Consider the following 25,385-nt stretch of genomic DNA (forward strand, 5'->3'; position numbering starts at 1 on the left):
AGCACTCAGTGAACTGTTCTTTCGAAGAGTGAGGGAAGATGCGATGGGCTGAACAGTCAATTTATGCTCAATAAAAATTTCACGAATTTAACTTGGGGTCGAATGACTAAGGACAAGGTGTTAATAGAGAAGTGAATCTGGCCAGAGAAGCACAATGAAATCACAATGATGAATACAAGTTTATGTTTTTAATCCTCATTGAGGTATCCTTCTCATCTGCAAAACTCAGAAACTGCTGCAGCAATTACAGTGTCAAAGAAACAGTTTCGAATAACAACTGAGCAAACAATTTCCCCACCCACCAATACCTCTTCTCATGAATTCTGCACCCAAGCTGACGCACATACAATGTGCTCATGAAAGATTTGCTTTTATGTGTCAGCATTCACGACTAAAGGTTTTATACAACCTGTTAAGCACTTGTGAAATGCAATCACGGCTATAAGGTTAGATAAAAAAGCTGCACAATATGCACATAGGAAGGAGATTCAACCACATGATAATGAGCAGATAATTTGTCAGAGATAGTAGGAACTGCAGGTGCTGGAGAATCTGAGATGTAGAGCTGGATGAACACAACAGGCCAAGCAGCATCAGAGGAGCAGGAAGGCTGATGTTTTGGGCTTAGACCCTTCTTCAGAAATGGGGGATGAGAAGGGGGTTCTGAAATAAATAGGGAGAGGGGGGTGGCGGATTGAAGATGGATAGAGGAGAAGATAGTTGGAGAGGAGACAGACAGGTCAAAGAGGCGGGGATGGAGCCAGTAGAGGTGAGTGTAGGTGGGGAGTTAGGGAGGAGATAGGTCAGTCCAGGGAGGATGGACAGGTCAAGGGGGTAGGCTTAGGTCAGTAGGTAGGAGATGGGGGTGGGGCTTGTGGTGGGAAGAGGGGATAGGTGGGAGGATGGAAAGGTTAGGGAGGCAGGGACAAACGTGACTGGTGTGGGGATGCGATGGGGAGGGGAGATTTTGAAACTGGTGAAGTCCACATTGATACCATTGGGCTGCAGGGTTCCCAAGCAGAATATGAGTTGCTGTTCCTGCAACCTTCGGGTGGCATCGCTGTGGCACTGCAGGAGGCTCAGGATGGACATGTCGTCTGCGGAATGGGATGGGGAGTTGAAATGGTTCGCAACTGGGAGGTGCAGTTGTTTAGTGAGAACTGAGTGTAGGTGTTCTGCAAAGCGGTCCCCAAGCCTCTGCTTGGTTTCCCCAATATAGAGCAGGTGAACATCTGCTTGATGTGCAAAGTCTCCTTGGGGCCTGGGATGTGGGTGACGGGGGAGGTGTAGGGGCAGGTAAGCACTTCCTGCGGTTGCAAGGAAAAGTGCCAAGTGTGGTGGGGCTGGAGGGGAGTGTCGTGCTAACAAGGGAGTCACAGAGAGAGTGGTCCCTGTCATGTTCTGGGGACCCAGGTTCAAATCCTGCCATGGTAAATGATAGAATTTGAATCCGATAAAAATATCGGGAATTAAAAGTCTAATTGTGACCATGAAACTATTGTCAATTGTTGGTAAAATGTTACAGGAATGAAAGCAGGAGAATGGCATCCCATGAAGTGTTCATTTGAAGAGTGGTTCACTAATATCCTTGAGGGAAGGAAACTGCCTGCCTTATCTAGTCTGGCCAATATGTGACTCCAGGCCCACAGCATTGTGGTTGAATCCTAAATTCCCTGTAGGCCATTAGGGATAGGCAATAATTCTGGATTGGACAGGGACACCTATACCCCATGAATGAATATATATATATATATATATATATATATATAGTATATATAAAAAGCAGACATTAAATAATAAAAGGGATAATGGGAACTGCAGATGCTGGAGAATCCAAGATAACAAAGTGTGAAGCTGGATGAACACAGCAGGCCAAGCAGCATCTCAGGAGTGCAAAAGCTGATGTTTCAGGCCTCTGATGAAGGGTCTAGGCCCGAAACGTCAGCTTTTGTGCTCCTGAGATGCTGCTTGGCCTGCTGTGTTCATGCAGCTCCACACTTTGTTATATTAAATAATAAAAGGTTTAATGGTGCAAAGTTCAAAGGAAACATACATGTGAAGTGAAGATTTGGAAGAGAGAGCAGGCCACTCAATTCCTCGATCCTACGTGACCCTTCAATCAGATTAGGAGGAGATAGTGGTGGCTAGTAAGGGCACTGGATAAATTTTGTACGGTGGGTAAAATGTAGAATAAAAGGGAAAAAGTTGAAACAATTTTTACTGTTTCAATGTGGACAACACTGTCGTCAAAAGGACTAGACAAAATAAACAGGGCTCGTCCTTTGATGTGCAAAACTGAAGTTTCATTCAAACAATTGAATGCGATGCAGAATCAGTTATGTCCCAGAGGGACAAATGTTCTATTTACTAAACAAAGCCAAAGACAGCAAAAGAATGAAGGGTAACGTAAAGCCGCAAGAAGGAAAGCATAAAAATTACAGAGAGAAAAGCACGGATCCTGGGAAATGGGGTAGATCCAAAAGGACAGGAGCAGTGACAAAGCACATATTTAAAAGGAAGTATGGAACCAAAGCTAGCAACTGTTTTCAAAATCAACTGCAAAAAGCCTTGATAATAATATTGAGGGAAACAGAAGTTTGTCAGAATGATATCTTGAAAACTGATAACTGATAATGGAAGGCTTTACTCATGAAGAGAGTCTAGGATACAACTGGGACTTGTTTCCACTGGAGTGTAGGAAGTTGAGAGATGACCTTATCGGGGTTTATAAAGTAACAAGAGGTATAAATAAGATGAATGGCAGGTGTCTTTTCTGTCTGAATAATTTAACTGAGTTTTTTTGGAAAGGTGACTAAGTATCTTGATGAGGTTAATGCTGTTACTGTGGTTTACATGGACTTAAGGAAAGCCTTTGACAAAGTACCACATTGAAAGCTGGTCCAAAAGATAAGAGCCCATGGGATCCAAGGAAAGCTTGCAAACTGGATCCAAAACTGGATTATAAACAGGAGACGAAGGGTAATGGTGGATGGTTGTTTTTGTGGTTGCAAGCCTGTGGCCAGCATCGACCGGGGTCGGGTGGGTGGGTGGGGGGGGGGGGGTCAGTGCTGGGACAGTCTGAGATGACATGAAAATAGGAGAAGTTGTTGATAGTGAAAAAGATAGTCTCAGGCTACAGTTTGATATTGATCAGCTGGCAAATTGGGCAGAGCAATGGCAGATGGAATTTAATCCTGATAAGTGTGAGATGATACATTTTGAGAGCTCTAATTTAAAGTGAAGGATATACACAATAAATCGTAGATTCCTGGTGAGTACTGAGAAACATAATCCTTAGATTCCTGAAGGTGTCAGCATAAGTAGACAGGGTGGCGAAGAAGGCACACGAGATGCTTGCCTTCTTTAGCTAAGGTGGACAATATAGGAGTGGGGAAGTCTCGTTACAATTTTATAAAGCATTGGTTAGACCACAGATGGAATACTGTGTTCAGTTCTGCTCATCATTGTATGGGAAAGGCATGCTTGCCCTGGAGAAGGTGAAGAGGATATTCAAGGGATGTTGCCTGGAATGATAAGTCTGTTATGACGATAGACTGAATGGACTTGGTTTGTTTTCCTTGGACCAGAGGAGACTGAGAAGGGGTCTGACTGAGGTATACAAAATTATTAAAGAGTAGATTGCAAAATTATTAAAGAGTAGATTGGGAGACTCTCTTCCCTACGGCATATGTGTCTAAGACCAGCTGGCTTAAGTTCAAGATGGTTTAGAAGAAATCTCAGAGAGAATTATACACCCCCAGAGGGGCGTAGATTAATGGAATGTGGGCAGGTACTGTTGCAGCATTTAAGGGCATTGTAGGCTATGGTCTATTTCTATGCAGTATAACTCGATGAGTCTAATTGTCAATGAAAATAGGGAAATGTGGAAATGCTGAATATTGCTTTGCATCTGTATTTACAACATAGAAGGAGGCTAGCATCTCAGACATCACTGTGAAACTATTATTGTATTAGGGCCCCATCAAAATTAAACAAGCAAAATACAATAATGGAACAAATAAGGACATGAAGGAGGTACAAAACTTCAGGCCCAGATAACTTTATTCCTAAGTCTTGAAGGATATACTCAGGAACATTGCAAATGTCTTAACTGTGTTCTTCCAAAGTCCTGACAATTTGTGGATTACTTCTTTAGATTGTAACTTGTGTATGTCACTCTGCTATTTAAGAAGTGTAAGATTTGGAAACCAGAGAATTACAGACCAATCAACCGAATACGTGTTGTCAGGAAGTTACTAGAGTTTATACTTAGGTGACTGATTACTCTGAAACTTTTCAACTGATCAGAGAGGACGGATTTGTAAGCAGTCGCTCTCAGCTAATGAATTTGATTGAATTTTTCAAAAATTTAGTCTAAAGAAGCAACCAAGAGATTGCCTTAGCTCGTTTGTGATGGCATTTGCTGTTGTTGGGCTATTGATGAGGTTAGGATATAGACCAAGTGGTAAGAGACAGAGATTCAGGAGAATGGGCAAGTATTGGCAGGGTGTGACAAATGGGGTCACACTAGGATTTGCAGCTTCCAAATTCCCAGGAATATAATCCCGATCTTTTAGACAGAAAATCAATATGACACAAGCCTTTCAGATCTCTTTTGTACTTATTCATGGCATTTTAATGTTCCCTGCACCTGAACTCCCAGGTCTCTTTGAACCTCCATGATTTCTTCCTTTTATAACATACTCTGTCCCATTTTTTTTCAGTCCAAACTACATTCTTCTCCTTTACGTATGGTAAATTCTATTTGCCACCAATTTACTTTTTCACTAAGTCTATCAAGATCTCTTTGTAATTTTACACTTCTGCATCTATATTATTTACATTCTGTTTGTGTCAGCACCACTTGGTCAAAATCTGAACCTGGTTAATCATTTTCCTTCAGCTCCACTTTAGCCTCTTCTGCGCTGCTCCACCAAAGAGCCCAGCAAGTTCCACCTTGGGAAGATTGGACAATGGGTTCAAAGTTTACAATGTGCGAAAGGGCAGATTGAGAGAAGAGGGTTGTTCTGAGGACGGGTCACCGGACCCGAAACGTTAACTCTGTTTTTTCCTTCACCAATGTTGCCAGCTTTTTCAGCAAATTTGCTTTTGTTCCTGATTTACAGCGTCCACAGTTCTTTCGGTTTTTAGTTAGATTGAGTGAAGGTTTGGATAGGGAATAGAGTCGAAAGATTAAACCTGGAACTTTCATGAGTGAAATGATGAAACAATTTTTTGATGTAAAGTGTTGAAATCTGGGACTCCCTTCCTCAGACGGTCATCAATGATAGATCAACTGTTACACTTTGATGCTAAGTCTGACAGAAATTTGTCGGCAGGGCTATGAAGAGACATGGGGCAAAGGTAGATGGAGCTAGATCATTGAATAGGAACAGGTTCCAGCCACAAACTGACCAACTTCTCTTCCCATTAATGGTGCTATACCAATGCATGTTGTACACAACCATTTTGAATAAAGCCTGAATATCTAATTGAGGGAGAATTAAATCGCCTGTGAACAATTAAACACCCCTGGAGGATTTTAACCCTGAACACAATAACAGAAATTGCTGGAGAAACTCGGCGCTTCAGAAGGGTCACTGGACTCCAGGCGTTAATTTCTGCACTGTCTTTGTACAGACGCTCACCAAACCTGCTGGGTTTACCCAGGGTCCTGACCCGAAATGTCAACTTTCCTGCCCCTCTGCTGCTGCCTGGCCTGCTGTGTTCCTCCAGCTCCACACTCAGACTCCAGCATCTGCAGTTCTCACCATCTCCCAGTAATTCCTGCTTTTGCTTCGGCTCCTCAGCAAACAATGTCGCGGTTAAGTTTACGGCAAGATAATTTTTTTTAAAAATGCAGTGGGTTTGTGATGAATGCAGTCACCCACCGTCTTCATTGAAATTCAAATCAGAAGCAGCAATTTCAGATGACGGCGCTCTCACACGGCTCAGGGTATAAAAAGGGTCTGCAGAAAGTGCGGGCACGGGGAAGCAGCAGAGAGTAGGAGGCAGTTCTGCGGGAAGATTGAGACTCCCTTCGCATAGCCCAAAGCCCATAGCCCAGCCCAGGGCCAGGTAAAACAGCACCAAGGAGCAACCTACAATGGCCACAGGCGAGTGGAAGGACTACCTGAACAAGAAGCAGATACCCCAGCTGTTTGAGGTGAGGTACACCGAGCTGTGTGCAAACATAGAACTACGGGTGCTGTAAAATCACTAACAAAAACAGAAGCTGCTGGAATCTGACAGCAGAGACAGTAGGAACTGCAGATGCTTGAGAATCTGAGCACGAATGAACACAGAAAATTGTCTGGACCCTTCTTCAGAAAATTGAATTTTCTTCTGAAGAAGGGTCCAGACCCGAAACGTCAGCTTTCCTGCTCCTCTGATGCTGAATGGTCTGCTGTGTTCATCCAGCTCCACACTGTGTTACCTCGGAATCTGGCAGCATCTTTTTTTTAAGGAAAGGTCCGTTTTGGGTCCAGTGACCCTTCTTCTGAACTGTTGCTCTTTTTTTTTTCTTTTGCCAGACCTGTTGAGCTATTCCAGCAACTTGTTTTTGTTCCAGCGTTGCTGCTAGGAGTGCGGAGGTAGAGTACCTGCTGATGTGATACAATTACCCCAGATCCGTTCTCCCCAAGTATTAACGCTTCGAGGCTCCCTGTCACATCCAGCCTGGCCTGCCGTGTCCATCTAGCTCCACACTTTGTTACAGCAGGGTTATTTGAGTTTTGACAGTCATAGAGTTGAAACAGACCCTTCGGCCCAGCTTGTCCATGTCGACCAGATATCCTAAATTAATCTAGTCCCATATCCCTCTAAGCCCTTCCTGTTCATGTACCCATCCAGATGCCTTTTAAATGTTGTAATTGTACCAGCCTCGACCACTTCCTCTGGCAGCTCATTCTACCAACGCACCACCCTCTGCCTGAAAAAGTTGCCCCTTAGCTCCCTTTTAACTCCTTCCCCCCTCACCTTACACCTATGCTGTCTCGTTTTAGACTCCCCCACCGTGGGGGAAAAGAGCTTACCTATTCACCCTATCCATGCCCCCCAGGATTTTGTGAACCTCAATAAGGTTCCAGGGAAAATAGTCCCAGCCAACTCAACCTCTCCTTTGGCTCAAACCCTCCAATACCAGTAACACCCTTGCAACTATTTTCTGAACCCTTTCAAGTTTAACAGAACCTTTGCTATACTAAGGAGACCAGAATTGAACACAGTATTCCTAAAGTGTCCTAACCTCTGTCCTGTTCAGCTGCAAGTCGACCTCCCGACTCCGATACTCCATGCACTGACCAATGTCCTCTGCAATTCAGTTTTTATGAATGGGTTGCATGATCACTTTGAGGGTTGGTTCCCAAACCTTTTAGTCAAAGAGCCCCTCTTTCCAAATCGAAGTTAGAAGAATGAGGGGTGATCTCATTGAAACATATAGGATTCTTTGTGGGTTTGACAGGGTAAATGCTGAGAGGATGTTTCCCCACATGGGAGAGTCTTGGACCAGTGGGCACAGTCTCAGAATAGAGTGGTGCTAATTTAACACTGGGATGAGAAGAAATATCTCCCCTCAGAGGACTGAGAGTCTTTGGAATTCCTTGTCACAGAGAGCTGTGGGGGCAGAGTCCTAGGTTACATTTAAAGCTGAGATAGATTCTTGATCACTTGGGGAATCAAAGGTTACAGGGAAAATGAACGTGAGGAATGTTGGATCTATTGAATGGTGGAGCAGGCTTCAGGGGCTGAACAGCCTGTTCTTATTTCTTATGGTCTCGTCACATGGCCCCCTTATCTAGAGGCATAAAGTCATACAGCATGGAAACAGACCCTTTGGTCCAACCAGTCCACAATGACCGTGTTCCCAAAATAAACTAGTCCCACTTGCCTGTGTTTGGTCCATATCCCAGCAAACCTTTCCTACTCATGAACTTGTCCAGTGTTATAACTCTGTCTGCATTTACCGCTTCCTCTGGAAGTTCATTGAAACCACTCTGTGTAAAAAGAGTTGCCCATCATATTATTTTTAAATCTTTCCCCTCTCACATTAAAACTACGCCCCCTAGTTTTGAATGCTCCCGCCCTGAGGGAAGGCGCTTGCTATTCATATTATCTGCACCCCTCTTAATTTTATAAACCTCGTATGGTCACCCATCAACCTCCTATGCTGTAGTGGGAAAAAAAAAGTCTGAATCTTTCCAGTCCATTTTATATAACTCAAACCCTTCAATCTTGGCAACATCCTGGTAATTTTTTTTCTGAATCTCTCCAATTTAATAATATCCTGCCTATAACAGGATGACAAGAAGTGTACACAGTATTCCAGAAGAGGCCTCACCAGCATCCTGCACAACCTCAACGTGCCATCCCAACCCCTGCACTCAGAGGTCTGAAAAATGAAGGCAAGCATGCTAAACGCTTTCTGAATCACCCTGTCTACCTGTGACGCAAATTTAAAATATTACCTACGATTCATGTTGAGAAATTGCTGCATTTATAGATTGCTTTTAAGAAGCAAATAATTACTGGCAGTACCAATTTGAACACAATTTCACTGATGTAGTCAGTGATCATACAACCTGGAGTCAAACAATAAGTGTGTGTGTGTGTGTGTGTGTGTGTGTGTGTGTGTGTGTGTGTGTGTGTGTGTGTGTGTGTGTGTGTGTGTGTGTGTGTGTGTGTGTGTCAACTGAACTATTTTTAATTTGGTTAAAAATTACCTGGTGGTCACACACACTGTATATGCAATCAAACTATATCCAATGCAAATAGTTATTAGCCAAATCATCATTAACAATGGCCTCACTGTGTTATTAAGCTGTTTAGTAGGCTTAAAGCAGTTAACAATTTTATTATTTAAAAACATCTTCCCACACCACTTGGGAAATCTGTTACTTATCTGAGTGACATTCTCTGGAGCGTTTTGCAGACTTTTACAAACAGACATGTTTCTCTGTTATTTAATCATTCAAAATTTCACATTGTTGCAACAGAATTGAATAATCAAAGACCCTTCTGACCCCAGCTATACTCTCCTCCACCTTCTTCCATCAGGTAGAAGATATAAAAGTTTGTAGAGATGTACCAACAGATTCAAGAACAGCTTCTTCCCTGCTGTTATTAGACTTATGAATGGACCTCTCAAATTTTAAATCCAGTGTTGATCTTGTTCTTTGTGCACCTTGTTTGCAGCTGTAACATTGTATTCCTTGCTCTGTTCTATTACCCTAATGCACTTTCTACGGTATGATCTGCCTGTGCTGCATGCAAAACAAAACTTTTCACTCTACCTAGGCACATGTGACAATAATAAATCCAGTCAAATCAAATGGATTTGACCAAGTTTTTATTCATTCATGTGACGAAGGTGTCACTGGCCATATATTGCACATCTGCAATTGTCCAGAGAACATTTAAGAGTGAACCCTGGATTCGCATCCTGACCAGGTAAGGATGGCAGTTCTGAGGAAGGATCACCGGACCTGAAACAGTAACTCTGGTGTTTTCTTCACAGATGCTGCCAGGCCTGCTCAGCTTTTCCAGCAACTTCTGTTTTTTTGTTCCTGATTTACGTCATCCACAGTTCTTTGCATTTTTATTAAGGATGCAGGTTTCCTTCTCCAAACGGCATTAGTGAACCAGATGGATGTTTACAACAACAAACAGTGGTTTAATGGTGGCCATTGGGCTAACTTGCTGTTGAATTCAAATTTCACCATCTGCATTGATGGGATTTGAACTCAAGTCATCAGTAGCCTGGGATTCTGGATTACTAGTTCATTGATACTCACGGTAACTGGCACTTTCTCCTATCACTGACCTCGCTGTTGTGTGCCTGTCAAGAGTGAGGTTAATATTGGTTTGTACTTGCTCCAACTTGTCTGCCACCCTCTCGCCTGTCCTCCTGAACTCTCAAGTCTCCTGTTCATTGCCTCTCACCTGTCACCCCTCTTCCAAACCCTTGCTGCTGCCCACTCTCCACCCCCTCTCTCTCTCTGCCTCAGACTTTTTATCCCTCGCTCGCTATCAACTTGCCACCCTCTGATTGCCAACCAGTCACCATCCTGCTTGTCCCCTGCTCACTCACTGGCCCCGCATTTCCAGCCCCTCACCATCATTAACTCAAGCTAATTCTGCCTTCTCACTGCCTCCTGCGCCACCACTCAATTGCCACCACCCCTTCGCCCAACCCCGCCCAACAGCCTCCAGTTGCCATCTCTCACTCATCACCAACTCATCATAGCCTCATTGCTCACCACCCCATTTGCCAACCTCACTACCATTCTCCTGCCATCCCATCATTTTCTTCCATTCGCATCGTGTTTGCCACCGTATCACTGCCACCCATCCCTCACCGTTCCCTCCCTCACCAGCCCGTCATTGACAACAGCTTGATGACTCTGTCTCTAGGCCTCTTGCTGGATCTCCCATTTCCGACAACAGCACAGGGATAGGCACAGGGAAAACCACACTTTATGTTCGGAAAGTTCCAGTCCAGATTAAGCGCTGAGTAAAGCTGCGCACAATCATATTTAAATTGTCAAAGTATTTTCCAAAGTTTCATTTCACATTAGAGCTTTCAGGAGCATTACAGTTGAGGTGTTGGATGATAAATTATTATTTGAAAAGGAAGAATATGCAGGGTCAAGGGGAAAAGTGCTCATTTGGAGAGCCAGTACGGGCATGGTGGGCTGAATGGCCTCCTTGTGCTCCATTACAATTCTGCCATGAATACAAACAGTAAGTGTGGCAGCATGAGAGGAGGGAGCAACCGAGTTAATGAAGACATTCTAAGGCAGGCATGAGAATTTTATACCTGACAGACAGTACATACAACTGTGAAATTCACTTTCACAGGAAGAGGTTGAGGCCAAAATATTCTGTTTTTCAAGGAAATAGGTATAGCTCTTGTGGCAAAAGGGACAAGGGAAATGGGGGTAATTAGGGAATTAAGCTCAAAGATCAGCCATGATCCTACTGAAAGGAAGAGCAGGCTTGAGAGGGTTGCATGACCCATTACTGCTTCTATCTTCTATGTTTCTATGATGAGTCAGGAGATAATGAAGACTGAGTAGATCTTTGTGCACTGTTCACCAGGCTATCTGAATAAATACCCTGAAAGAATTGCAGATGCTGTGAATCAGGAACAAAAACAAAGTTGCTGGAAAAGCTCACCAGGTCTGGCAGCATCTGTGAAGGAAAAAACAGTTAACGTTTCGGGTCTGGTGACCCTTCCTCAGAACCCACTGAGGAAGGGCTCTGACTGAGGTTCACTGGACCCGAAACATTAACTCTGTTTTTTCCTTCACAGATGCTGCCAGACGTGCTGAGCTTTTCCAGCAACTTTGTTTTTGAATAAATAACCCTGAGGACTCAGAGTTATGACTAGAAAATTGGATGTGGACTTGTTGGGAAAGGAGGACTATATTCAGTGGAAACATAAAAGAGATCCAAAAGCAACATAATGTCACAAAAGAGATTGAGAGGGAAAGGAGTGAATGATTGAGTAGGACATCCTTTGCTGGTTCTCATGCCTTGAAAGCTGGTGAAGTCTTTTCCTCAGGGATTTGTCAAGTTCTGGTGGAAATCCAGAACCGTCTCCGCACCCTCTCCCAACCCCACTGGAAATTCCATTTCATTATTCCTACTTTTTTTTGTAGCTATTTGTTTCAACAGATTAAGATGCTGGTTGGAGATAAGAAAGAACATCGGTAAGAAATCACATGGGGAATAGTTTACATGTCTGCTAACTGTAGTAACTCTGTAGGGCAAAGTATGCAGGAATGAATAATGGGTGCTTTTAAGAAGGTTTTTGCAATAATCACAGTGACTTTAATCTTCAGACGCATTGGGAAAATCAGATTGACAAAAGTAACCTGGAAGATAAGATCGTAGAAAGTATTTTGGGCAATTTCCCGTAGCAATGAGGGACCAGGCTATTTTTTTTCAGTGTCTTGCAATTAAATGGGATTAATAGAAGATCTCAGAGTGAAAGATCCTCTCAGTAACAGTGATCATAACATGATAGATTTTTAATGGCAGTCTGAGAGTAAGAAATGTGTATCTATGACTTGTGTCTTAAAATTAAATGAAAACAATGATGTGTATGACGAAAGAGTTGGTTAAATTTAGCTAGGAAAATAAATTAAGTGGTAGGATAGTAGAGGACCAGTGAAACTCTAAATAAATATTCAATTAAGAAAGAAAAGTTCTGAAAAGGAGAGACATCTATGGGAGAAGAAGATAAGGACAGTAGAAAACTGAAAGAAAATGCAAATAATGTTACAAAAATTAATTGTTACTTTGGTTAGACCCCTGGCATGTGGCTATTATACCTATCATGTTGTTCCAGCCATTTGGTTTCTGTCCAGTACCACCTTATTTTTGACTTTTTCGTAATTATCTTTCTTAATTAAGTCAAGCACAGGTTGCCCCTTAAATTGCTATTCAGCTGTTGACACTTTACTCACACCATTTGACACTTCTGATCACCTGCAAATTTAGCCTGTCAACACTCCAATTATACCTTTTGCACTGTCTTTTGGTACTCTTTAAATACCTGGAATTATCTTCTAATAATCTCTCCACCTACATATTCTGTGTCTGTGCACCTCCCTCCACTTCACCTGACAAAGGAGAAGCACTTTGAAAGCTTGTGGTTTCACATAAACCTGTCAGACTATAACCTGGGATAGTAGGAACTGCAGATGCTGGAGAATCTGAGATAACAAGGTATAGAGCTGGATGAACACAGCAGGCCAGGCAGCATCAGGAGAGCAGGAAGGCTGATGTTTCAGGCTGAGACCCTTCTTCAGAATTTCTAGGATCTAGGCCCAAAACGTCAGCCTTCCTGCTCATCTGATGCTGCTTAGCCTGCTGTGTTCCTCCAGCTCTACACCTTGTTATCTTGGACTATAACCAGCTCTTGTATGACTTCTAACAAGTTTTAAGTGACCTGCCCCATATCCTGAGACTGATTCCTGGTTTTAGACTCAGCAACAAGGGGAAATTTTATACATTACTATCGGATTGAACATAACTAGGGGAAATACTTATAGGTTACAAACTGAAGGACCAGTAGGAAATGTTTATAAATCAAATTAAGAACAAAATAATTAAAAATAGAGACGTGGGGCCAGGCGATATGCTGTATGTACATGATGCGGGAGCTGATGGACCCCTTCGTGATTCATAGTGACTTAATCTGTAGCAAGTATTGGTCGTTTGAGGAATTCTGGCTCATAGCTGGAGTCTCAGCTTCAAACACTGCGACCCATCAGAGAGAGGGAGAGTTACCTGGACACTGTTTTTCATGAAGGAGTCACATCCCTTAGATTAGTACCTCGAATTCGGTCAGTGGTCAGAGGACAGGAAGGTGTAACTTCAAGCAAGGCAGATAGAGGGATCCAGGACCTCAGCCCTTGAGCTTCTCCAACAGGTTTGTGATTCTTGCTCCCTGTGTGGGTGAGAGTGGGGGCTGTCAGGAGTATGAGCAAACTGACCACAGCGCCATGACACAGGGTGCCATTCAACAGGAGCAGGAAAGAGAAATGTAGTTGCAGTTGGGGATGGTATAGGTATAGTCAGGGGAATAGACACTGTTCTCTGTGGCCAGGATCGAGAGCCCAGAAGGCCGCGATGGCTGCCTGGTGCCTGGGTTCAGGATATCTCATCTGGGCTGCAGGGGAACTTGGAGTGGGAGGGGAAAGATCCAATTGTCATGGTCCACGTAGGTACCAATGATATAGGTAGAAAGAGGAAAGAGATTCTGCTAAGGGAATATGAGCAGCTACAGATTAAAGGAGAAAGCAGAACCAGAAAGGTAATAACCTCCAGATTACAACCTGAGCCACGAGCAAATGAGCACTGGGCCTGCAAGATTAATTGGGTAAACATGTGGTTAAAAGATTGGTATGGGAGAAATGGGTTTGAATTCATGGGATACTGGCACCAGTACCAGGGAAGGAGAGCGCTGTTTGAATGGAATGGGCTCCACCTGAATCATTGCTGGGGCCACAGTCCTGATGAAACGCAAACTGGTGCTGTGGATACGGCTTTAAATTAAATAGTGGGGATTTGGGAGTGTAGTGGCTCAGTTTTTTGGAAAATTGTGGAAAAATTTAAAGGGGCTTAGCAGAGATTATTAAAGTTTCTAGGACAAGTAATTGGACAGAGACTGGAAAGCTTCAGTAACCTAACCTCAGACACAGCAGATAGGGTGACAACTATGAGAAGGGGGGCAGCCAATGCAGGACTGAGGATGTTGCACTTAAATCTACGCAGTATACACAAGGTAAATGAGGCAGTCGCGCAGATTAAAATCGGCATGTCTGATGTTGTGTGTATCACGGACGTGGCTGCAAGGGGATCAGGGTTGGGAACAAAATATCCAAGGGTACACATTCTATCAAAAGGACAGGCTGAACAGCAAAGGGAGTGTGGTTGCCTTGTTTGCGGAGAAATGAAATTAAATCGAGAGCAAGAAATGATATAGAGTCAGAAGGTGTAGAATCAGGGTTGGTAGAGTTGAGGAACCGCAGAGGAGAAAAGACCCTGATGGGAATTATGTACAGGAGTCCTAGCAGTCGTCAGGATGTGGTGAAGAAAATAAATCAGGCGATAGAAAAGGTATGATTACAATAATCATACAGGCTTCAATATGCAGATGGACTGGGAAAATCAGGTTGGTAGAAAATATCAAGGAAAGGAATTTGCGGAATCAGTTCTGAGGAATGGTCACCAGACCCAAAATGTTAAATCTGATTTCTTTTCGTCACAGATGCTGTCAGACCTGCTGAGCTTCTCAAGCACCCTCTGTTTTTGTTGGAATGGCTATGTGATGGTTTTTTTGGAGCAGTTTGTGGTAGAGCTCACTAAGGAACAGGCAGTTCTGGATATGGTGTTGTGTATAATGGGGCAGAGATAGTAGGAACTGCCGATGCTGGAGAATCTGAGATAACAAGGTGTAGAGCTGTATGAACACAGCAGGCCAAGCAGCATCAGAGGAACAAGAAAGCAGATGTTTCAAGCCTGAACCCTTCTTCAGAAAATTGAAAATTTTTCTGAAGGAAGGTCCAGACCCAAAATGTCATCTTTCCTGTTCCTCTGATGCTACTTGGCTTGCTGTGTTCATCCAGCTCTACACCTTGTTATCTCATGCATAACGAGGCAGACTTGATTAGGGTGCTTAATGAAGGAACCACTGGGGGCAGTGACCATAATATGCTAGAATTCATCCTGCAATTTTAGAGGCAATGCTGTAACAGTATTACAATTGAGTACAAGTAATGACACAAACATGAGAGAGGAGCTGGCCAGAGTTGATTGGAAGAAGAGCCTAGCAGGGAAGACTGTAGCAGGAATGGCAGGTGTTTCTGGGGGTAATCCAGGTTGCAGAGCAGAAATTCATCCCAAGGAAGAAGAAACGTACTAAGGGCAGGAAGAGGCAACCATGACTGACAGGGGAGGTCAGGGACAGCTTAGAAGCAAATGCGACCGCATACAATGTGGTGAAGGTTAGTGGGAAGTCAGAGGATTGGGAAGCCTTTAAAAGTCAGCAGAGGGTAATGAAAAAAGAATTGAGGAAGGGAGAAGATTAAATATGAAAGTAACATATAAAATATAAAAGGTGATTGCACAAGTTCTTTTTAATATATGAGAGGTAAGAGAGATGGAAGAGTGGACACTGAGCCACTGGAAAATGAGGCTAGAGAAGTAGTTAAAAAACAAATCAAAGAACGGCAGATGCTGTAAATCAGGAACGAAAAGGTGCTGGAAAAGCTCAGTGGGTCTGGAAGCATCTGGAATGGAAAAAACAGAGTTAACGTTTCGTGTCCAGTGATGCTTCCTCAGAAGTAGTAAAGGGCAACAAAGAAATGGCAGAGGAACTGAATAGGCACCTTGCATCAGTTTTCACAGTGGAAGACAGCAGCAGTACACCAGAACTTCACGAGAGTCAATGGCCAGAGGTGATTGTAGTGGCTATCACTTAACTTAGGGATCTGGGTGTCCTTGTTTATGAATCACAAAGGATCATTGCAAATATGGCATACAGGAGAACGAGTGGAATGTTGATGTTTAAGGAAAAGCAATTTTTTTTCTTCACTCGTGGGATTTGGGCAGTGCTGGTTGGGTCAGCATTTATTTCCCATCCCTAGTTGCCCCTTGAGAAGGTGACGGTGATCTGCCTTCTTGAACCACTGCAGTCCATGTGCTGTAGTTAGACCCACAATGCCTTTAGGGAGAGTATCCCAGGATTTTGACATTGAAGGAATGGCCATACAGGGCTGTTTTGGCCGTTGTCATTTCATTTCATGTGCCTCAATCAGTGCCTGATGTTCTGTCCATTTTCATTCCTTTTCTCCTTTCTAGCAGTCTAGTAGCTTGCAGGGCCATTCCAGAGAACAGTTTCCATTGCAGCAGGTGTGGAGTCACATGTATACTAGACCAGGTGAGGTTTGGCAGTTTCCTTCCCTAAAGGGCATCACTGAACTGGATGGGTTTTTCCAAAATGAACAACACGCTCATCGTTAGAGATAACAAAGTATGGGGCTGGATGAACACAGCAGGCCAAGTAGCATCTTAGGAGCACAAAAGCTGACATTTCGGGCCTTGACCCTTCATCAGAAAAGGGGGATGGAGACAGGGTTCTGAAATAAATAGGGAGAGAGGGGGAGGTTTCAGAACCCTAAACCCATCCCCCTTATCTGATGAAGGATCTAGGCCTGAAATGTCAGCTTTTGTGCTCCTAAGATACTGCTTGGCCTGCTGTGTTCATCCAGCCCCAGCTATGCCTGCCTCTTTGTAGGTTACGTGGAACAGTCCCTCTTCCGTACCTACACAGGCCGCAAACCCCACCTCTTCCTCCGTTACATTGATGACTGTATCGGCGCCGCATCTTGCTCCCCAGAGGAGCTCAAACAGTTCATCCACTTCACCAACACCTTCCACGCCAACCTTCAGTTCACCTGGGCCATCTCCAGCACATCCCTCACCTTCCTGGACCTCTCAGTCTCCATCTCAGGCAACCAGCTTGTAACTGATATCCATTTCAAGCCCACCGACTCCCACAGCTACCTAGAATACACCTCCTCCCACCCGCCCTCCTGCAAAAATTCCATCCCCTATTCCCCATTCCTCCGCCACCGCCGCATCTGCTCCCACGACGAGGCATTCCACTCCCGCACGTCCCAGATGTCCAAGTTCTTCAAGGACTGCAACTTTCCCCCCACAGTGGTCGAGAATGCCCTTGACCGCGTCTCCCGCATTTCCCGCAACACACCCCGCCCCTGCCACAACCGCCCAAAGAGGATACCCCTTGTTCTCACAACCACCCCACCAACCTCCGGATACAACGTATCATCGTCCGACACTTCCACCATCTACAATCCGACCCCACCACCCAAGACATTTTTCCATCCCCACCGTTGTCTGCTTTCCGGAGAGACCACTCTCTCCGTGACTCCCTTGTTAGCTCCACACTGCCCTCCAACCCCACCACACCCGGCACCTTCCCCTGCAACCGCAGGAAATGCTACACTTGCCCCCACACCTCCTCCCTCACCCCTATCCCAGGCCCCAAGATGACTTTCCATATTAAGCAGAGGTTCACCTGCACATCTGCCAATGTGGTATACTGCATCCATTGTACCCGGTGTGGCTTCCTCTACATTGGGGAAACCAAGCGGAGGTTTGGGGACCGCTTTGCAGAACACTTCCGCTCGGTTCACAATAAACAACTGCACCTCCCAGTCGCAAACCATTTCCACTCCCCCCTCCCATTCTTTAGATGACATGTCCATCATGGGCCTCCTGCAGTGCCACAATGATGCCATCCGAAGGTTGCAGGAACAGCAACTCATATTCCGCTTGGGAACCCTGCAGCCCAATGGTATCAATGTGGACTTCACCAGCTTCAAAATCTCCCCTTCCCCCACTGCACCCCAAAACCAGCCTAGTTCGTCCCCTCCCCCCACTGCACCACACAACCAGCCCAGCTCTTCCCCTCCACCCACTGCATCCCAAAACCAGTCCAACCTGTCTCTGCCTCCCTAACCTGTTCTTCCTCTCACCCATCCCTTCCTCCTACCCCAAGCCGCACCTCCATCTCCTACCTACTAACCTCATCCCACCTCCTTGACCTGTCCGTCTTCCCTGGACTGACCTGTCCCTTCCCTCCCTCCCCACCTATACTCTCCTATCTTCTTTTCTTTCCATCTTCGGTCCGCCTCCCCCTCTCTCCCTATTTATTCCAGAACCCTCACCCTATCCCCCTCTCTGATGAAGGGTCTAAGCCTGAAACGTCAGCTTTTGTGCTCCTGAGATGCTGCTGGGCCAGCTGTGTTCATCCAGCCTCACATTTTATTATCTCAAATTATTGTGTGTATTTTGGTTTGAGAATTTACACCAAGGATATCATAAGCTCATGATTAATATTGAGAGCAAGGAAGTGGGAGGTTAGAAGAAATGATTTTATGCCAAGTGTCATGTTTTAAAGGATATGATGAGATAGATGGAAGCGACTTCCATTGATGATAGAAGTCGAGGATGAAGGAGAACAATAAAATCAAAGTCAGGATGCTTGGAGTGATATCAGCATCCACTTCTTCATACCAAGAGGAGTGGAAACTCTCTCCTTGGTAGCTATTGAGCCCAGATGCCTGGGCAGCATGGTGGCTCAGTGGTTAGCACTGCTGCCTCACAGAACCAGGGACCCGGGTTTGATTCCATCCTCAGGTGACTGTCTGTGTGGAGTTTGCACATTCTTCCCATTGTCTGCGTGGGTTTCCTCCCACAGTCCAAAGATGTGTGGGTTAGGTGATTGGCCATGCCAAATTGCCCGTAGTGTTCATGAATGTGTAGGTTAGGTGCATGGGTCTGAGTGGGATGCTCTAATGGTCGGTGTGGATTTGTTGGGCTGAAGGGCCTGTTTCCACACTGTAGGGATTCTCTGATCTGAGATAAAACCAGGAGTAGCCTTGTCAACCACACACTTAAAAGTGAAAATAAATTCTGGGAGGGAGGACTACAGCAGATTGGGATTAGGGTGAACAAAGTGTGAAAACAGAAGCAGGTCATTCAGCCCAATGGGTGTTCTCTGCCATTCGCGAGAACATGGCTGATCTGCAGACCCTCAACTTCACCTTTCCTGCCTTTTCCCTATAACATTGATTCCCTGGCTCCTTGCGGCACAATGGGTAGCATCCCTACCTCTAGTCCAGACTCTCTGTGTTCTAGTCCCACTCAGCCACCCGATGACCAAAGGATTGGGCATTGATGACATGGCCAAATAAGTTGAATGCCAACCTGTAGCCCTTTCCGATCGCAGGCAGTGAGAACCAAAGACGTTCTCAGCCTGTCACCTGATTGTGCTTGTCACATGACTGCAAGGAAAATGAGACCCTTTGTTACTGAGTTAGAACCCTGGACTACGACGTAGATTTAAAAGACAACTTGCCCTTTGGGCAAGAGCTGGTTCCCTGGACAGTCAGCGTAGTTCAGACCAGAGCCAAAAGCACTTGGTTCGATCCCCATTCTGGCTGATATGGATGTGGGACCTGCTTCTGTACGCTCACTGTGTTGGAGGTCGTGCACTGTGGATCAGACCTATCTTCAGGCCGGGAACAGCTGCAGACCTTTCAAAATGAAGCTCCATGCCTACCAGAATGCCGGCATTTCATTAATAATTCCAACCACCCCGTCTCACTGCCACCTTCGTGGAACATTCATTCAGTACGGTCTGACAAGTGCTGTACAATCTCGATGGCTTTTTCACAGCCACCCTGGGAATTTAGTGAAGGGCTGCGCAGAAATGTCAGGGAGATGTCTCTCCATATGTCAGGGCTGTACACGATACAGCATGAACTTTTACTGGAGTCGTGAAGAGCAGAGTTAATGATTAAAGGAACAGCAACCAATTGCAAAGACTGTCAAAAAACTAATCTGCTCATGTCGTGCCATTTTATAAACAGACAACACAAAACCCAGAATCAGAAAGAACCTATTGCAAATGTTGGCTTTCTGTTTAAAGTATTCAGATGATGGTCGTTGGTCTGCATTAGTTCCAACACACACTTTTATTTCCCTTTAGAGTCATAGGGCTGGACAGCACGAAACACACTTCGATCCAACTTGTCCATTCATTCGTGGAATGAATGTTCCACGAAGATGGCAGTGAGATGGGGTGGCTGGAATTATTAATGAAATGCTGGCATTCTGTTAGGCACTGAGCTTCATTTTGAAAGGTCTGCAGCTGTTCCCTTAATCTAGTCCCATTTGCCAGCATTTGGCACATATCCTTCTAAATCCTTCCTATTCATTTACCCCTCCAAATGCAATTTAAATGTTGTAATTGTAACAGCCTCCACTACTTCCTTATTCTATACACGCACCACCCTCTGCATGAAAAAGTTGCCCCTTTGTCTTTCCCCTCTCACCTTAATCCTATGCCCTCTAGCACTGGACTCCAACGCTCAGAGGAAAAGCTATTCCCCCTATCCATGTGCCTCATGATTTTATAAATATCTACAAGGTCACCCCTCAGCCTCTGATGCTCCAGGGAAAACAGGCCCAGCCTATTCAGCATCTCCCTGTAGCTCAAACCCTCTAAACCCTTGTAAATTTTTTCTGCACACTCTCAAGTTTAACAACATACTCCCTACACTATTTTTTATGTTTCCATGTAACCCAACTCCCATTGCATCATCAGGAGTAAAATGCCTCCTCTTACCCTCCACGCTGCACCATGCGGCATCTGTCGCTGACCCACACCTTGGGTCTGCAGCTTCCCCCTCATTATTTCATTAAAACAACAAATTATCTGTAAGTGCGTCATTGGGCAATTATTCCAGATGTCTGAAATAAAAGCAACCTTTGCACTACTGCATCAACTTAAGTGTTTATTTGAACAAACCATAATAGAATCAAATATCACTGATAAATCTGTCCTGCCAAACAGCGTATTATGGATATTGGCAATTTGCAGCTGAACCTTCATCGCAGGGAAAACAGAGAAAGCTGCGATAATTCACTGCTTTCTGCATTGTCAGTGTGGAACACATAAGGGCAGGCACTGCTGGTTGAGAACAGGGTGACAACATCGAAGTTACTTCCACTCCACCCCTTCTCCTGTGTCAGTTTCTGTGTCAATAGTTTCTGTGGAGTGACTCTAAGTACCTAATAATTGAAGGTAACAAGATAAACACTGCAATGGCTGGAGAAAATAGAGAGCATGTAGGTGTTGGGTATTGTATATTTAATTATACTGTGATGCGTATAAAGTCTTCTTTGAAGAGGTGGATAACAACGATGCAGGAGATGCATTATTTTCTCGACAAATGACATTTTGGTTTAAAATTTGAATTTTGTTTAAAACTTTGATTTGAGCTACAGTGCTCCTGTGGGGCTGTCTTCTTTCTGCTAAGAACATAGAACAGTACAGCACAGTACATGCCCTTCGGCCCACAATGTTGTGCCGACCTATTATCCTACTAAGAGCAATCTATCCTGCATACCCGACATTTTACTATCCTCCATGTGCCTATTCAAGAGTCACTTAAAAGTCTCTAAAGTATCTGACTCCATTACCACTGCTAGCAGCGCATTCCATGCACCCACCACTCTCTGTGTGTAGAACCTACATCTGACATCTCTCAATACCTTCCTCCAATCACCTTGAAATTATTCCCCTTTGTAATAGGCATTTCCGCCCTGGGAAAAAGTCTCTGACTCTCCACTCTATCTATGCCTCTCATCATCTTGTACATCTCTATCAAGTCATCTCTCATCCTTCTTTGCTCCATTGTATAAAGCCGTAGCTCCCTGAACCTTTCCTCATAAGACCTGCCTCCAGTCCAGGCAGCACCCTGGTAAATCTCCTCTGCACCCTCTCTAAAGCTTCCACATCTTTCCTAATGAGGTGACCAGAACTGAGCACAATATTCCAAGTCTGGTCTAACCAGGGTTTTATAGAGCTGCAGCATAATCTCATGGCTCTTAAACTGAATTCCTCTGCCAATGAAAGCCAACACACCGTACCCCTTCTTTTCAACCCTCCAACTTGGGCAGCAATTTTGAAAGATCTATGGACGTGAACCCCAAGATCCCTTGGTTCCTCCACACTGCCAAGAATCCTGCCATTAACCCTGCGGAACCCTGTTGTCTCTTTGTTTCTAATTTTGGTAATTTTGGCTTTTCCCAAGAGAGGACTTGGATGGGTCTGCAAAGAAGAGGCAGTCTGCACTAGGCAGAATGGAAATGCACATTCAATGGCAAGCAATAAACATTGCAGAATTGAAAACAGAAGTTGCTGGAAAAGCTCAGCAGGTCTAGCAGCATCTGTGAAGAGAAATCAAAGTAAACGTTTTGAGTCCAGCGACCCCTCCTCAGATTCTGAGTTACAGCATCCACAGTTCTTTCAGTTTTTAATAAACATGCCAGTCTTGGTGTATACTTCACAAATTGGCTTAGGAAGTCTAACAGTCGACAGACCAATTAGGAGTAGACCTGTGATTCCTGCACTAGGACACACTATCTGAGATTCTCAGTAATATTATACATGATGGGATTCTTCTCAAGGAGGTGGGGTTGGTGCCAGTAAAGGTGGGTGTAGGTGGTGAGTTAAGGAGGGGATAGGTCGGTCCAGGGAGGACGGACAGGTCAAGGGGACAGGATGAGTCTCGTAGGTGGGGGATGTAGGTGGGGCTTGAGGTGGGAGGAGGGAATAGGTGTGACAAAGGACAGGTTAGGGAGGCGGATACGAGCTGGGCTGGTTTTGGGATAAGGTTGGGGGAGAGAAGATTTTAAAGCTTGTGAAGTCCACTTTGATAATATTGGGCTGCAGGGTTCCCAAGCAAAATATGAGTTGCTATTCCTGTCATTCCTTAAACGACATGTCCATCCTGGGCCTCCTGCAGTGCCACAATGATGCCACCCAAAGGTTGCAGGAACAGCAACTCATATTCTGCTTGGGAACCCTGCAGCCCAATGGTATCGATGTGGACTTCACAAGCTTCAAAATCTCCCCTCCCCCGAATGCATCCCAAAACCAGCCCAGATTGTCCCCACCTCCCTAAGCTGTACTTCCTCTCACCTATCCACTCCTCCCACCTCAGGCCCCACCTCCATCTCCTCCCTATTCGCCTCATCCTGCCTCCTTGACCTGTCCGTCCTCCCTGAACCAACCTATCCCCTCCCTAACTCACAGTTACTGGCTCCAACCCCGCGTCCTTGACCTGTCTGTCTCCTCTCCACCTATCTTCTCCTCTATCCATCTTCTATCTGCCCTCCCCCTTTCTCCCTATTTATTTCAGAACCCCCTTCCCCTCCACAATTTCTGAAGAAGGGCCCAGACCCAAAACGTCAGCTTTCCTGCTCCTCTGATGCTGCTTGGCCTGCTGTGTTCATCCAGCTCCACACCTTGTTATCTCAGATTCTCCAGCATCTGCAGTTCCTACTATCTCTGTTTGAAGTTTGGAGTGTTTTTGACAGTAGATAAGGGACCTGTTCACTGAGTTCTCAGAGCAGCTGATGTGTTATACATAGCAAGGCCAACAGTGTGCGTTTAATTCTTGTTCTGGCAGATGTTACCATGAAGGACGTTGCATTCCAATGTCTTCCCTTTCCCTGGGGTGTGGTGACCTTTAGGTTAAACCACTACCAGTTGTTTGTTTTGAATGAGAGAGCAGACCTATGGTCTGGTAAGATTGTGGTGACTTTATCTTTATTGTTAAAGATGCAAGATTGGTCCCATTGGCCAGAGTATGGGTAAACACAGGGCAGTGGCCTAATTTAAAGGCACTGAGAATGGAACCAAAGGGAAGATTGGGCGATTTGTATTTCCAGCCAGCAAACTGTGATCTGAAAGGCACAATCTGAAAACACACTAGAAGCAGATTCAATAGAAATGTGCAAGAGGGAGCCGAATGTATACATGATGAGGAGCAAGGGAAAAAAAAATTGCTGGCTATGGGAGAGCGGAAAAATGGGTTATTTCAGTGCCGAAGAAGTGTCATTTCTGAAGAAGGGTCTAGACCTGAAACATTAGCCTTCCAGCTCCTCTGATGCTGCTTGGCCTGCTGTATTCATCCAGCTCTACGCCTTGTTATCTCTTATTGCCAATGCAAATGCACTGAAATATATGGAATCCATTGGCGCTGATTGAGGTGAAGGTTACAATATCATAAAATCCATACAGTGCAGAAAGAGGCCATTCAGCCCATTGAGTCTGCAGAGCCCCTCCAAAGAGCATCCCACTCAAACTCACCCCCTATCCTACCTCTGCAACCCTGCATTTCCCGTGGCCAATACATCTAACCTGCACATCTTTGGACTCTGGGAGAAAACCCCAAACAGACACGGGGAAAATGTCTGTGTGCAGTTTGCACAATCACCTGAGGCTGGAATTGAACCTGGGTCCTTGGTGCTGCGAGGCAGCAGTGCTCGCCACTGAACCACCATACTGCCCATAGGTTTTGTTGGCTGGCTGATTTTTCTTTTGCAGGGGTGCTGAACTAATTGCAGAGTTTATTCAAAGAGCTGGTACTGGCACAAGTGGCTGAGTGGCCTCCGTCCATGTTGCATAAACTCTTTAAAAAGTGGCAGGTCAGCACGATGATCCCTGGTGACTAACGACATTAACTGGTTTACAAAGCTCTCTGGGAACAAGCAGCTCCACCATGTCTTTTTATTCTGTTTTTATTCTGGAAAGGAACTCTTCCATTCCATCGATCCAAGAAAGGCTCTTACTTCGCAGAAATTGCATTCTTTTGTGCTTTTCCTGCTCCATGTTGCAGATTCGTACACCGTTTGACTTTTCTCTGACTGTTGCAATGGAGCAACATTAGTGCAGGATCTGGCATTGGGAGAGAAGTATGTCTCCTCTCTGTTATTGCATTACACTGTTCCAGATATGCCCCAAAATGAAAACAAGCCCAAACTGAAGATGGCTAAAGGATATGTGAGGATCACATAAAGACTGGAGGAGGGAGAGTTATTATAATTGAAAGAACATTGATCACCTGTAATAAAATACAGGCACTGAGCCCAAAAGTACAGGAAGTTATGGTAAACTTTCATAAAGCTCTGGTTGCAAGTGATTGAGTCATAGAGCTTACAGCACAAAAACAGGCCCTTTGGTCCAATTTGTCCATGCTGACTGGATATCCTAAATTAATCTAGTTCCATTTGCCAGCATTTGTCCCATATCCCCCAAAACCCTTCCTATTCATGTACCCATCTAGATGCCTTTTAAATTTGTTTCCAACTGTGTCTAATTCCAGTCACCGTATTTCTAGCAAGGATGTGAGGGTCGTTGAAAGTGTGGAGGAGATTGACCAGAGTTGAGAAAAATTTCACTACAATGTTAAGTTGGAGAAGCTGGGATTGTT

General features: G+C 44.8%; 1 protein-coding gene across 5 annotated transcripts in view; it reads left to right on the plus strand.

Moving 5' to 3' along the window:
* The first annotated feature begins 5,811 nt into the window (after positions 1 to 5,811).
* The window catches only part of ak5 (adenylate kinase 5), an 81,951-nt gene continuing 62,377 nt past the window's right edge, over positions 5,812 to 25,385 (plus strand). For all 5 annotated transcript variants that reach the window (XM_048539625.1, XM_048539629.1, XM_048539630.1 and 2 more), the window contains exon 1: positions 5,812 to 6,166. In XM_048539625.1, the coding sequence (XP_048395582.1) occupies positions 6,107 to 6,166 (60 nt within the window). In that variant the 5' untranslated portion in view covers positions 5,812 to 6,106. The remainder of the gene's footprint in view (positions 6,167 to 25,385) is intronic.

This window comes from Stegostoma tigrinum, chromosome 8 (genome assembly GCF_030684315.1).
Source record: "Stegostoma tigrinum isolate sSteTig4 chromosome 8, sSteTig4.hap1, whole genome shotgun sequence".
NCBI classification, from domain to species: domain Eukaryota; kingdom Metazoa; phylum Chordata; class Chondrichthyes; order Orectolobiformes; family Stegostomatidae; genus Stegostoma; species Stegostoma tigrinum.